The sequence below is a fragment of the Heteronotia binoei genome, chromosome 15 (genome assembly GCF_032191835.1).
Source record: "Heteronotia binoei isolate CCM8104 ecotype False Entrance Well chromosome 15, APGP_CSIRO_Hbin_v1, whole genome shotgun sequence".
Classification (NCBI taxonomy): Eukaryota; Metazoa; Chordata; class Lepidosauria; order Squamata; family Gekkonidae; genus Heteronotia; species Heteronotia binoei.
The window spans coordinates 27,015,708-27,028,536 of NC_083237.1; the positions used below are offsets into that span (position 1 = coordinate 27,015,708).

General features: G+C 46.6%; 1 protein-coding gene across 1 annotated transcript; it reads left to right on the plus strand.

Annotated features, from left to right (window-relative positions):
- The first annotated feature begins 215 nt into the window (after positions 1-215).
- On the plus strand, positions 216-12,620 carry SYT5 (synaptotagmin 5). The gene is made up of 8 exons (XM_060256241.1): positions 216-370; positions 1,303-1,484; positions 3,804-3,923; positions 5,312-5,479; positions 5,960-6,127; positions 7,730-7,847; positions 9,252-9,385; positions 11,622-12,620. The coding sequence occupies exons 1-8, from the start codon at positions 220-222 to the stop codon at positions 11,829-11,831; spliced, it is 1,251 nt and encodes a 416-aa protein (XP_060112224.1). The 5' UTR covers positions 216-219; the 3' UTR covers positions 11,832-12,620.
- Positions 12,621-12,829: the final 209 nt, after the last annotated feature.

A 12,829-nucleotide genomic window follows, 5' to 3' on the forward strand; every position in this document is an offset into this window, starting at 1 on the left:
TCACCCTCCTCTTGGAGGCCCTGCTATAAGCCTTGCTTGGGGGGGGGGCATAACATGTTTAGGGAAGGAGTTCCATCCTAGTGAATTTTGCCATTAAATTGGAATGCTTTTTGAAAATTATTGATTACAGTTTTAATGGATTAGAACCACTTGCACTCATAGCTCTAATTGGAAAGAGGCAACCAATTTATCTTTCTCTCTCAACCTGCAGGCTGAACAATGAATGAGGCCCGGAGGTCAGCCATGGTGGCTCCGGAGGTGACACAGCCCCAGCAGGAGTCGTCCCTCAATGCCACTGAGATGCCCAGCAAAGAGAACGTCTTTTCAGACATGAAGGACAAATTCATGAACAAACTGGGCAAGCTGCCAAGTAGGTAGAGCCGGGCTTTCTCCGGTCCAGACGCTGGGTGGGGGCCCAATCCAATATTGAGCAGGAGCACACAGTTGGCTTCAGTCATTGGGTTGCTTAAGTTAGCATTTCGTGGCACGTGTTCCTTGTTTTCATGCAGAGAGGACTATGGGTCTTCCAAAATCCCCTTCAAGCACAAACAATGCACTACTGAAATCTCACCTCGCTTGCTTAAAAAAAAACTTTCCAGTCCTCTTATCTTTGAAACTCTGCTCGAATACAGGAACCTTATTCAACCCAAATGGTGCATTAGGAATAGAGTCATCTGCAGCCAAGTCATTCAACACAACCTGGTGTTTGGAGGGCAGGTGTCTCCCCCTTAGCAAATAAATAGGCATTGCAAGGGGCAGGGCTTTTTTTAAAAAAAGCAGGAATGCACAGGAATGCATTTCCGGCTGACTTAGCACCAGGGGTGTGGTCTAATATGCAAATGAGATCCTGCTGAGCTTTTAAAAGAAAAAAGGCCAGCAGGAGCTCATTTGCATATTAGGCCACACCCTGTGTGAAACAATGGTGATGCCAGGCGTGTGGCCTAATATGCAAACAAATCCCTGCTGGGCTTATTCTACAAAAAAGCCCTGTGTGAAACAATGGTGATGTCAGGGGTGTGGCCTAATATGCAAACAAGTTCCTCCTGGCAAGAGAGAGGGGACAGAATACATAAATTAAAATGCCAGGAGTTTGAAAAATGACATTCTTGAAATGTCAAGTGTTTGCCCAGAGAATGTGGAAGTGGGGCAAAAATGAATACTGCATGTGTTTTTGGGCAGCCCGAGGCAAAAGTCTCTGCCTCAGCAGCCCAGCTCCTGCCCAGAGCGTTAAACAAGTGTTGTTCCACCCCAGACTCAGCTGCCTCTCCTCTCCCCTCCCCTAACTGTTGTGCTCTGCTTCAGTCCCGCCCTGGGCTTTGGCCTCCATCCTCATCGTGGCTGCTCTCCTCCTCCTCTGCTGCTGCTTCTGCGCCTGTAAGAAATGCTGCGGCAAAAAGAAGAAAGGGAAGAAAGGCAAAGACAAAGTGAAGGCCCAGATCAACATGAAGGAGGTGAAGGAGCTGGGCAAGAGCTACATCGATAAGGTGAGACACTGGTGGTTCTCACAACAGATCCAGTGCAAACATTTCCCTTGGAAGGAAGACCCTACAAGAAGCCCCACAGGAAGAGTCTCCTGTAGTGGCCACCAGTTGTGCAGTGCTCAGGAGTTTCCTGTAGTGGTCATCTGTACCTTTCTGTAGTTTCTGGGATGCCCAGAAGGAGAGCAGGCAAGCCAAAGCCTCCCCCTTGCTGTCCCTCCTCCAAGAAATGAGTATCCAGAAGTACACTGCCTCTGAATACTGAGAGTCCACCCTGGCTCATAGTCACTGATAGACCAAGGTTGCTTCAACCCTGAAGTCCTCATTGTAGGGAAGACCCTACAAGAAGCCCCACAGGAAGAGTCTCCTGTAGTGGCCACCAGTCGTGCAGTACTCAGGAGTTTCCTGTAGTGGTCATCTGCACCTTTCTGTAGTTTCTGGGATGCCCAGAAGGAGGGTGGGCAGTCCAAAGCCTCCCCTTTGCTGTCCCCCATCCAAGAAATGAGTATCCAGAAGTACACTGGATACTGAGAGTCCACCCTGGCTCATAGCCACTGATAGACCAAGGTTGCTTCAATCCTGAAATCCCCATTGCCAGGCAGAAGCAATGCATTTCTCCAGGAAGGTCATGTAATGACGTCTGTAAGCTCTCCCTGCGTCCTGTAGCAGCCTATTCCTTAAGTTAATTCTGTAAAATCAGTTACAAAAGAAAGAGAAATCTGCTCTGTAAACAGCAGAACCTTGTGGCATAGATGGGCTCTGGAATTTGCCAGCAGTCTCTGTCTTAAATGCTCAAGACAGGGGTGTGAAGTGGTTAGAGCAGCACCCCCAGGAAGTGAGATGATCCAGGTTTAAATCCCCGCTCAGCCCTGAAGCTGACTTGGCCCCCTTGGGCCGATTAGTCTCTCAGCCTAGCCTGCTACACAGTATTCTTGCAAGGATAGAAAGAGGAGAAACTGGGGGCACCCCCCAGGGATGAGAGAACACGTAACACCTCCTGCATAAAGGGGGACAGGCTCCTCCCATTCAGCAGCCCTGACTTGTGCCAGAATCAAGTCACCCTTGTGCTGAAAAACAGAGTCGACAAGGAATGTCTAGGAGAATGCCAGTCCTGACGTTTTTTCCAGCCTTGGCAATCTTGTTCGCTTGTGGGGCTGGACGGGATGAGCCGTAATTAGCCGAAGCAGCTAGGTGTCTAATCGGCCCAGAGCAGCTGGCTTCTGACCTTGGGATCTTGACCTTGGGGAAGGATGGGTGGAACCTCAGGAGACAGTAAAGGGTGAGAGGGGAAGGACAAGCAGGCAGGAGCTCAACCACGTAAATGTGTCTGGAGAAGGGAGCTCTGTCTCACAGAAAGAAGCTCATCCTGAAAGAAGCATTGATAGAGTCAGGTGGGGGCAGCTGTGTTGGTCTGAAGCAGCAGAACAAAGTTTGAGCCCAGTAGCATCTTTAAGACCAACACAGTTTAATGCTGGGTATAAGCTTTCATGTGCATGCACATAATTGCATGCACAGGAAAACTTATATCCAGAATTAAACTTTATTGGTCTTAAAGGTGCTACTGGACTCAAATTTTGTTCTGGAATAAGCATTGTTTTTTAAGGTGAATCTGGACTCCTATTTTTTTTTAAGCCACAGTACATCTGCGCAGCTACCCTTCAGGAAGGAGCTAGGGCAGGCATGGCCGTTTGCCAAGTGTGGGTGGACAAAGCAGACACCTGCGCCGGACTGTGAATTGACAGGGAAAGATTAAGGACAAACTCGCATGCATATATTTTTTGTGCATCCTCCTTGAATGAAGGGTGTGCAAAACTTTCTGTTGCCGTAACTACCCAAAATTCGCAAAATGCTCAGTGCTGGCGCTGCTGCAGAAAGCAGAACAGCTGGAGGGGTTGGCGTTCCAGGCAGCTTGGCCATTCTGTCAAGCCAAGTGACTTTCCCATTAGCTTTTGGCATGTCCTTGCCATTGGTAGGGGGAAACGAACAGTCAGTTATGTTTAGGATCTGGCAACTGAGTTACATCCTCCTGCCAGATTCTGCTTTGTTGGTCGGAAGCTCAGGGGGTGTACAAGATAACAAAAACATTCCAGCTATGGTTTTGGAGAGACCAGCTATTTCTGTGAATGGAGGACTATCTCTGGGTGTGCTTCTCTGCCCCATAATACCTACTCTAGCTGTACAGTTTCAAAGACTCCAGCGAAAGGGGGGCATACATCTGAGCTTCAAGTGATATGTTGAGAAAGACAGGAGATATGTACCTTGTCTGTCTTTGGTCTTCATGTTTCCCTATTGGCTCTTCTGAATACTTTCTGCCTTCCTTTAAAGGTCCAGCCTGAGATAGAAGATTTGGACCCATCTCTGCTGCAAGAGCCCAAGGAAGAAAAGCCTCAGGAGAAACTGGGGAAACTTCAGTACTCGCTTGACTATGACTTCCAAAGCACCCAGGTGAACTGACCAGAGGTTCACTCACCATCCCAAATTGGAGCAGATGAGCCTGACTACTGCTCTTCTAGCATAGTGGAGATAGATAGATGTATGCAGTGAGGCTGCACTCTTCATTTTTTGGGCAGGCAGACAAGTTTGCAAACTGAATTGAGGTCAAGAGCAAACTGTTACCACCAGAAGATGATTGTGCAGCATACTGATTGGCCAGCCTGTGTGACAATTATAAAGCTGCCTACCCCTCCTCTCCCTTCCTCCTCTGGCCCTTTAAAGTAGTGTTTGGCCAGGCCCTGGGGCAGAATGCTGCTTGGTGAGCCCATATGGCCCTCATGACCTACCTGCCCTGTCCTCCCCTCCCCTCCCCTCCCCCCCAGGCCATGCAAAGTGGTGATTGGCTGGTCTCTGTAGCAATCACAAAGCCACAGTTCCCCCCAAAATATGCCAAATAACATTTAACTGGATAACTTACATTGGGTACAAAAAAAATGTTTAAAAGTAAGCCAAAAGTCTGCTTAGAGCATTGAAGAAGGGCAAAAAAAATAATTAGTGACAAATTGCAAGTAATATTGTTCTCTCTCTCTCACTCGGTGTATATTGTTTTTAGGTAAAACATTTCTATGCTGCCTTTCCATTCAAATATGGTTCCCAAGGCAGTGACTATCGTCTTAGGCAGCGTTATTCCCATCCAAGCCCACTGAAGTCAATGCCCCTTGGAAACAGGTGGCTTTGTTTAGGAAGGCACTGTAAAACATTTAAAACATTAAAACCTCATTTTAAAAAATGTATGTCTTAAATGTGCTCAATATTTAACACACACTCTCTCTAGTTGACCTTTCTTACCAAGATAGTATGTGTGTGTGTGTGTGTGTGTGTGTCTGTCTCTGTGAGAAAGGCCAACTATAAATAACATAAATAAACAATAAAATATTTTGGACTATGAAATTGCCTCATCTGGGTCAGTCATGTCTACTTGGAGGCTGATGCAGAGGACGGTCATTTCTTGTATCTTCTAAGGGAAGAATTGTACAATTTATTACTTCCATAAATATTTTACCCTTTTTCTTTTAAAAAAATGTTATCACAGGGGCTGTGATTTCCCCAGCTGGGCTAAAAGCAGCTTGGGAGGGGGATGTTTGGTGGCCCCATAATACCCTGGCAGGTAAATAGCCCTGTGTTCACTCCGGTGATCTCTCCTGGCTGGGATCTCCTTTCAAATCACAGCTCTTTGCAGTCCGTTCATTAAAATCTACTGGGGTGGGGGAAAAAATTTCTGCTTTTCAAACTGGAGATGCCAGAGGGAGTTCCCAACACAAGGCAGGTGCTCCACCTTGAAGAATGGGCCTTCCACCCTTGAATGTTGTTCATGGTTTTCCCTTTTACCCTTTTCTCAGCTGGTGGTGGGCATCTTACAAGCTGCTGACCTCCCAGCATTGGACATTGGGGGCACCTCGGACCCTTACGTCAAAGTCTTCCTGCTACCAGAGAAGAAGAAGAAATTTGAAACCAAAGTTCATCGCAAAACCCTCAACCCCACATTCAATGAGTCATTCACTTTTAAGGTAATGTCCCATCAGTCTCTTCTTCCATTGCTGCCTACTTTCATTGTCACCAGTTTGGTGTAGTGGTTAAATGCACGAACTCTTATCTGGGAGTACTGGGTTTCCCCACTGGGATTTCCCACTCCTCCACATGCAGCTGCTGGAGTGACCTTGGGTCAGCCATAAGTTCTCTCAGAGCTGCTCAAGAGCAGTTCTGGGAGAGCTCTCTCATCCCTACGTGCCTCACAGGGTGCTTGTTGAGGGGAGGGGAGGGGAAGGGAAGGGAAGGGAAAGGAGATTGTAAGCCATTCTGAGACTCCTTTGGGTAGTGAAGAGCAGGGTATAAATCCAGTCTCCTCCTCTTCTTCCTGGAGGTTACCCATTTTCTTCCACCCTCACTTCTTAGTGCTGACCTCTCCCCACCCTCTCAGGATGACCCTTGTGTCCCGCACCTGCACTGTTGCCTGACAGTTGATTTAACCCACTGTGTGTTTCACTTAGGTTCCTTATTCAGAACTGGGGGGCAAGACTCTCGTCATGGCCGTCTATGACTTTGACCGCTTCTCCAAACATGATGCCATCGGTGAGATCCGCATCCCTATGAACACCGTGGATTTGGCACACGTGATTGAGGAATGGCGGGACTTGCAGTCGGCAGAGAAAGAAGAGGTAGGTGACCAGTACAGAACCCTCTTTCATGAGGTGGAGGCAGATGAGATGCTGGACTATCTAGGGAAGGGCTGGTGCTTTCTAACCATTCACATGTTATGAAGTCCACAGGGCCAGCCAATAGTGCATGGGCCCAGTTTGGGTCAGGCCTGTGGAATATGAGGAGAGGAGAGCTTTAGCCTCCCTGCCCCATTGCAATTTCCTGACTAGAAACATCATGTGGAGCCGCTGTTCAAAGCCAGTTTGGTGCAATAGCTAAGAGCGTGGACTCTAATCTGGGAGAAATGGATTCAATCCCCACTCCTCCTCATGCAACTAGCTGGGTTAGTCGCAGTTCTCTCAGCGCTGTTCTCTCAAGAGCAGTTTCTGTCAGAGCTCTCTTAGCTTCACCTGCCTCACAGAGTGTCTGTTGTGGGGTGGGGAAGGGAAAGGAGATTGTAAGCCTCTCTGAGACTCCGAGTGAAGGGTGGGGGATAAATTCAATATCTTCTTTGCCCTATCAGAGAATCATAATGTGTGCTAATGGCTACTGCCCTGACCTGGATGGCCCCAGCTAGTCTGATCTTGTTAGATATCATAAGCTAAAACAGGGCCAGTCCTGGTTAGTGATGGATGGGAGAATGCCAAGGTGGGTGTGCAGAGGAAAGTCAATGGCAAACCAACTCTGTTAGTCTCTTGCCTGTCGGGTTTCCATAAATCAGAAACCCTATAGTTTCCATCAGCATTTTGAGGAGAGGTAACACAGAAGTTTACATTGGTGGGGTAGAGCCAGTCAAGAGGATCTTGATCCTGAAACTCACACCTTGCTGAGAGGAGGGGTGCTTGTTCCATAGGCAGAACTCATGCAGTCAGCCCAGTGTCCCATGCTACTGAATTGTTTAACTGTTATCCCAAATGCATGAGAACCACTTTTAGAACAATGGGGCTCTCAGGGCTAAGGTGACATACAAAAGACCCCAGTTCTCATAGTAAGTTACACTGCCTGAGAAGGACCTCATCAGTGCAGTGACTGCCACGTCATCATGTGCATTGAGCAGGGGTTGGACTAGATGGCCAGTATGGCCCTCCTTCCAACTCTATGATTCTATGGCAATCGTTGCTAGGGTTGCCAGGTTCAATTCAAGAAATACCTGGGGACTTTGGGAGTGGAGCCAGGAGACTTTGGGGGTGGAGCCAGGAGAGCCTGGGGGTGGAGCCAGGAGCAAGGTTGTGACAAGCATAATGGAACTCCAATGGGAGTTCTGGCCATCACATTTAAAGGGACTGCACACCTTTTAAATGCCTTCCCTTCATTGTAGATAATGAAGGATAGGGGCACCTTCTTTTGGGGGACATAGTATTGGACTCAATCTTTTTGAAACTGTGGTGGTGGTGTTTGAGGAGAGGCACCGGATGCTGTGCTGCAAATTTGATGCCTCTGCCTCAAAAAACAGCCCCCCCCAAGAGTCCCAGATACCCAAAGATCAATTCTCCATTATACTCTATGGGAATCAGTCTCCATAGGGAACAATGGAGTGCCCAGCAGACATTTCCCTCCCCCGCCTTGCTTTCTGATGACCCTGAAGTCCCAGCTCTGCATTGGCCCTCCTTTTCTTCCCACAGCACGAGAAGCTGGGAGATGTTTGCTTTTCACTGCGGTATGTTCCCACGGCCGGGAAACTGACGGTCATCGTGCTGGAAGCCAAAAATCTCAAAAAGATGGATGTGGGTGGGCTGTCAGGTAAGAGCACCTCTTTGTGTTATAGATGGGAAAAGTAAGCCAAAAGCTGCAGGAATTTGCCTTATATGCAGGGCTTTTTTTTGTAGCAGGAATTCCTTTGCATATTAGGCCACACCCCCTGATGTAGCCAATCCTCCAAGAGCTTACAGGGCTCTTTGTACAGGGCTTATTGTAAGCTCCTGGAGGATTGGCTACATCAGTGTGTGGCCTAATATGCAAAGGAGTTCCAGACTGGCAGGGCCTCAAGCTGAGGTCTTTCACAGCATCTGCCATCTGGTCCTTTTAACTGGACATGCTAGGGACTGATCCTGTACCCATCAGCACGTGAAGCAGATGCTCTGCTTCCAAGACACGATCTCTCCCTAAAACCGGACAATTTGATCTTACATGGTCTCCTCTGTTATCCCTTCCTCTATTAATTGCTAAGTTCATGTTTCTCAGGGCTACGGGCAGGTGTTGCATGGAGTGAAGAAATCAGAGTATTTAAGAACACATCCCCAAGCTGCATTTGGCAGTGGTACAATCACAGAGGGCTGTTCCACCTATTTGGGGGTGGGGGGAATTAGGCCAGTTCAAGGCGTTTCGATGCCCCAAGTTTCGCCCATTGCCTTCTTCTGCTGGCTGAGTCTGAAATGAGACCCTGCAGCAACACCAAGGCCAGTGTGGCTTGGATCTGGCTAATGTTGAAAGCCAGGAGGCAATATCCACTTCCTCTACCATAGATGACTGAGAGTGAGCTGAGGCTGCCTGGCATCTAGCTGTCCTCCTCATGATGCTGCCCCAAACAGTTGGTTGGGTGACTTGGCCAGACGTCTGGTCCTGGGGGGGTGGCGGGGAAAGGATGATAACAGGGCAAGGAAGTAGGAGAGAATGGACCATTGGGGTAGGGCAGGAGACTGGGAGAGAAGAGACTTCAGACCATCCACGGGCAACAGATGGGCAAAAAGTCATGGGCCTTGCCCCCTCCCTCCAAAGCCGATTCTACAGGTTAGATGTCTGTTCACTCTCCAATCACCATGGCCTTAAAAGAGAACAAATAGACAATAGCTTTAATTTTGACCGACTGGGGTTCAAAATGTACAATGCAAGTGTTCAGGTTACACAGAACCCTGCTTTATGCCAATCACTTATATCTGAAAAAGCGTGTATTGCACACGAAAGCTTACACCAGGAATAAAACTTTCTACCCAGGTCAGTCTTAAAGGTGCCACTGGACTCAGACTTTGTTGCTTCAGACTAACACGGCTACTTGCCTGAATTGGTTTTTCTCATTTATTTTCTCAAACATGGCTTGAAAAATTACGAGTCCCCAGTGAGGAATTTGAAGATGTAGAGCAACTGTAACTCATTCTCCGGTATGATGCATTATCCGTTATTCTAATCTCCCTCTTTCGCTCTCGCCAGACCCCTATGTTAAAATCCATCTCATGCAGGGAGGGAAACGTATCAAGAAGAAGAAAACAACTATAAAGAAAAATACCTTGAATCCCTATTACAACGAGTCCTTCAGTTTCGAGGTGCCTTTCGAACAAATCCAGGTAAGGCAGTCCTCTCCCCTTTCCCAAATCCCCCTAATAAATCAACAAGTTACCCAAATTTGCTTATTTTAATTATCTCCAGAAATTTTTTACTTTGTTGAAAAGCAACACTTTGTACATGGGACCCAAAGATGGGTTTTCTGAAGTGTTAGTTCACACGTTAGTTTTTATGTTCAAGTCACAAAACACATTAAGTTGACCAGCTTGCTACTGCACATCGTGTTGAGCAGGGGGGGGTTCGGTAGAAAAAGCCCAACAGGAACTCATTTGCATATTAGACCACACCCCCCCGATGTCACCGTTGTTTCACACAGGTGCTCATTTGCATTAGGCCACACCCTTGATACCAAACCAGCCGGAACTGCATTCCTGTGCATTCCTGCTCAAAAAAAGCCCTGGTGTTGAGCTATTGTCTTTAATTGGACCAAATACAAATAGCTGATTGTCTAGTTATTATTGCATGGCGCTGAGCTATTGTACTTCCTTTCACTTAGCTGTAAAACTTCTTTCACATAAAGCCAGCCTCCCTCCCTCCCTCCCTCCCTCCCTCCCTCCTTCCTTCCTTCCTTCCTTCCTTCCTTCCTTCCTTCCTTCCTTCCTTCCTTCCTTCCTTCCTTCCTTCCTTCCTTCCTTCCTTCCTTCCTTCCTTCCTTCCTTCCTTCCTTCGTCTTTGCAGAAATCTGGTGCCACATTCAAAACATGTGCAATTACCAATATGAAATTTATACTTCTAAAAAATGAAAGTACAGGTCACTGTATCCATAATTAAAAACTTGTGAACAGAAAAAAAATGTCAGCTTGTCAAAACTCTATAGAGTTTGCTAGTCCTGGGTTATGTGCCTGTTCTCCCTTGAGAATAAACATCCCTTATAACTGCAGACTCTCAAAACAATACAGGCTTTGAGTGCTAGGCACTGGCATTTAGCCTTCAATGCAGAGATGCCAACCTTCTGCTGGTGGCTGGAATTACAACCACTCTCCCAGTGACACACAGATCAGTTCCCCTGGAGAAAATGGCTGCTTCAGAAGGCGGAATCAATGGCATTGTGTCCAGCTGAAGTCCCTACCCTTTCTAGGGTTGCCAAGTCCAATTCAAGAAATATCTGGGGACTTTGGGGGTGGAGTCAGGAGACTTTGGGGGTGGAGCCAAGATCAAGGCTGTGACAAACATAATTGAACTCCAAAGGGAGTTCTGGCCATCACATTTAAAGGGACAGCACACCTTTTCAATGCCTTCCTTCCATAGGAAATGATGAAGGATAGGGGCACCTTCTTTTGGGGCTCATAGAATTGGACCTCCTGGTCCAATCTTTTTGAAACTTGGGGGGTACTTTGGGGAGAGGCACTAGATGCTATACTGAAAATTTGGTGCCTCTACCCCTAAAACAGCCCCTCCAGAGTCCCAGATACCCGCGGATCAATTCTCCATGATTTTCTATGGAAATAAATATCCACAGGAAATAACAGAGTTCCCAGCAGACATTTCTCTCCCCTCCCCCTGCTTTCTGACGATCTTGAAGCGGGGGGAGGGTCTCCAAACCAGGGGATCCCCTGCCCCCACCTGGGGATTGGCAATCCTAACCCTTTCTAACCCCTCCCGCTCCCCCAACTCCACTCTCCAGATCTCCAGGAATTTCCCAACACAGAGCTATTAACTCTACTACTTATATATGATTCTAAAGGGCTGAAGCAGATGTTTGGCGATAGCTGGATTTCAGAACCCGATTGACTGCAAAGCAGTGAGGAGGAGAGGGTGGAATGTGATGTGGCAAATGACAGGCAGGATGCAGTGCTTAGTCCTTTCCCTGTCTGTTCTTTTCTCCTGTGATTCGCTGTCCCTATGACATGACAGGTATGCATCTGGACATGGCTTTTTTTGTAGCTGGAACTCCTTTGCATATTAGGCCACACTTGTTGATGTAGCCAATCCTCTTGAAGTTTACAGTAGACCCTGTACTAAAAGCCCTGTAAGCTCTTGGAGGATTGGCTACATCAGGGGTGTGTGGCCTAATATGCAAAGGAGTTCCTGCTACTAAAAAAGCCCTGTATCTGGACTCCACCACTGAAAGAAAAAGAATTATCAGGAGGATGTTGGAGGGCAAAATCAGTAGACAGAGGACTGTCACACATCCCCCACAACAAAACCCTGCACTCCAATTATTGCTTTACCAATGATCTCTGCCCGTAGGGTTTGGAGTTCAAATGAATTCATCCTATGGTCTCTTCTTTCTTATAGAAAGTTCAGGTCGTTCTGACAGTCCTCGATTATGACAAACTGGGCAAGAATGAAGCTATCGGGAAGGTTTTTGTGGGATGCAATGCGACGGGGGCCGAGTTGCGCCATTGGTCGGACATGCTGGCCAATCCGCGGAGACCCATTGCCCAGTGGCACACACTGCAACCTGAAGAAGAGGTGGATGCGGTGGTGGGCATAAAGACCTCTTGATGCCCCTTTCCTCTTGCCCAAATCCTGCGGCAACAGTTCCTTCTCCCGTCCAGAGCGAATGGGAGTGTGTGGGTGAGGCGCCCCTGAAAATACGTGTGTGTGTTGGGGAAGCCTGTGAGCCTGTCTTCTCTCAGAGCCATTTCCTGTTTAAAAAACAAAACAAAAACATCTCCAAGAGAAAAAAATCCGCTGTTTTTATCCACTGTATGAAAAAAAGGAAGGAAGTTTATGCAGTAGTTTAACACGGGTGGGTGAGAGATTTACTATAGGTTTAATATGAGGCTTACAGTGCAACTTGTGTAGGTTTAGTTGTTTGAGTTTCAGATGTCAATGCACTGCATTTTGAAACTGAGTACTGATTGCAAACTTTTTTACTTTTAAACAAATGATGTAAATTGGATATGATATTGCCAAGCTAGTTTTTAAAAACAGTCCTTGAAGAAACCTATTGTACATCTTTAAAACAAAACCTTTTACATTTGCTAAAGGTTCTTGTAGAAGACCACAGTTTAACATACGTTTTGGATACAGTGCCATGTTTGAAAACTAGACCTAATATGTAAATCTATTGTAAATAACAGCTACCAGTTTGTTTACAATAAGTTTAGAAAGGGGTTACAACAAAGTGTTCTTTGATGACATTAACTATACAACTTTGTTGGACATTGTGTTATACTACTGCTTTAGAAAGTTAGGGGAAACAGGTCAGAAATCTTCTAGAACACAGTTTTAAAGTAGATTTTCTGGAACTTGATGGCTTTACATTACAACTAAAATATTTTTAGTTTTTTGGTCGTAATAGATTTGGATCAGAATAACATTACAAAGTATATTGTGCGTGGGCCTCATATATAAAACTTTGGTAAATGGGTTTAGCATAGATGTAGAGTATCCTAATGATTTTTATTACAAACTGTGTTGCATAACTGTCAGAAATTTAAAAATTAGCCCTCAGTTGCAAACTACTGTGGATATGTTTAGCATATGTTTGTAATAGC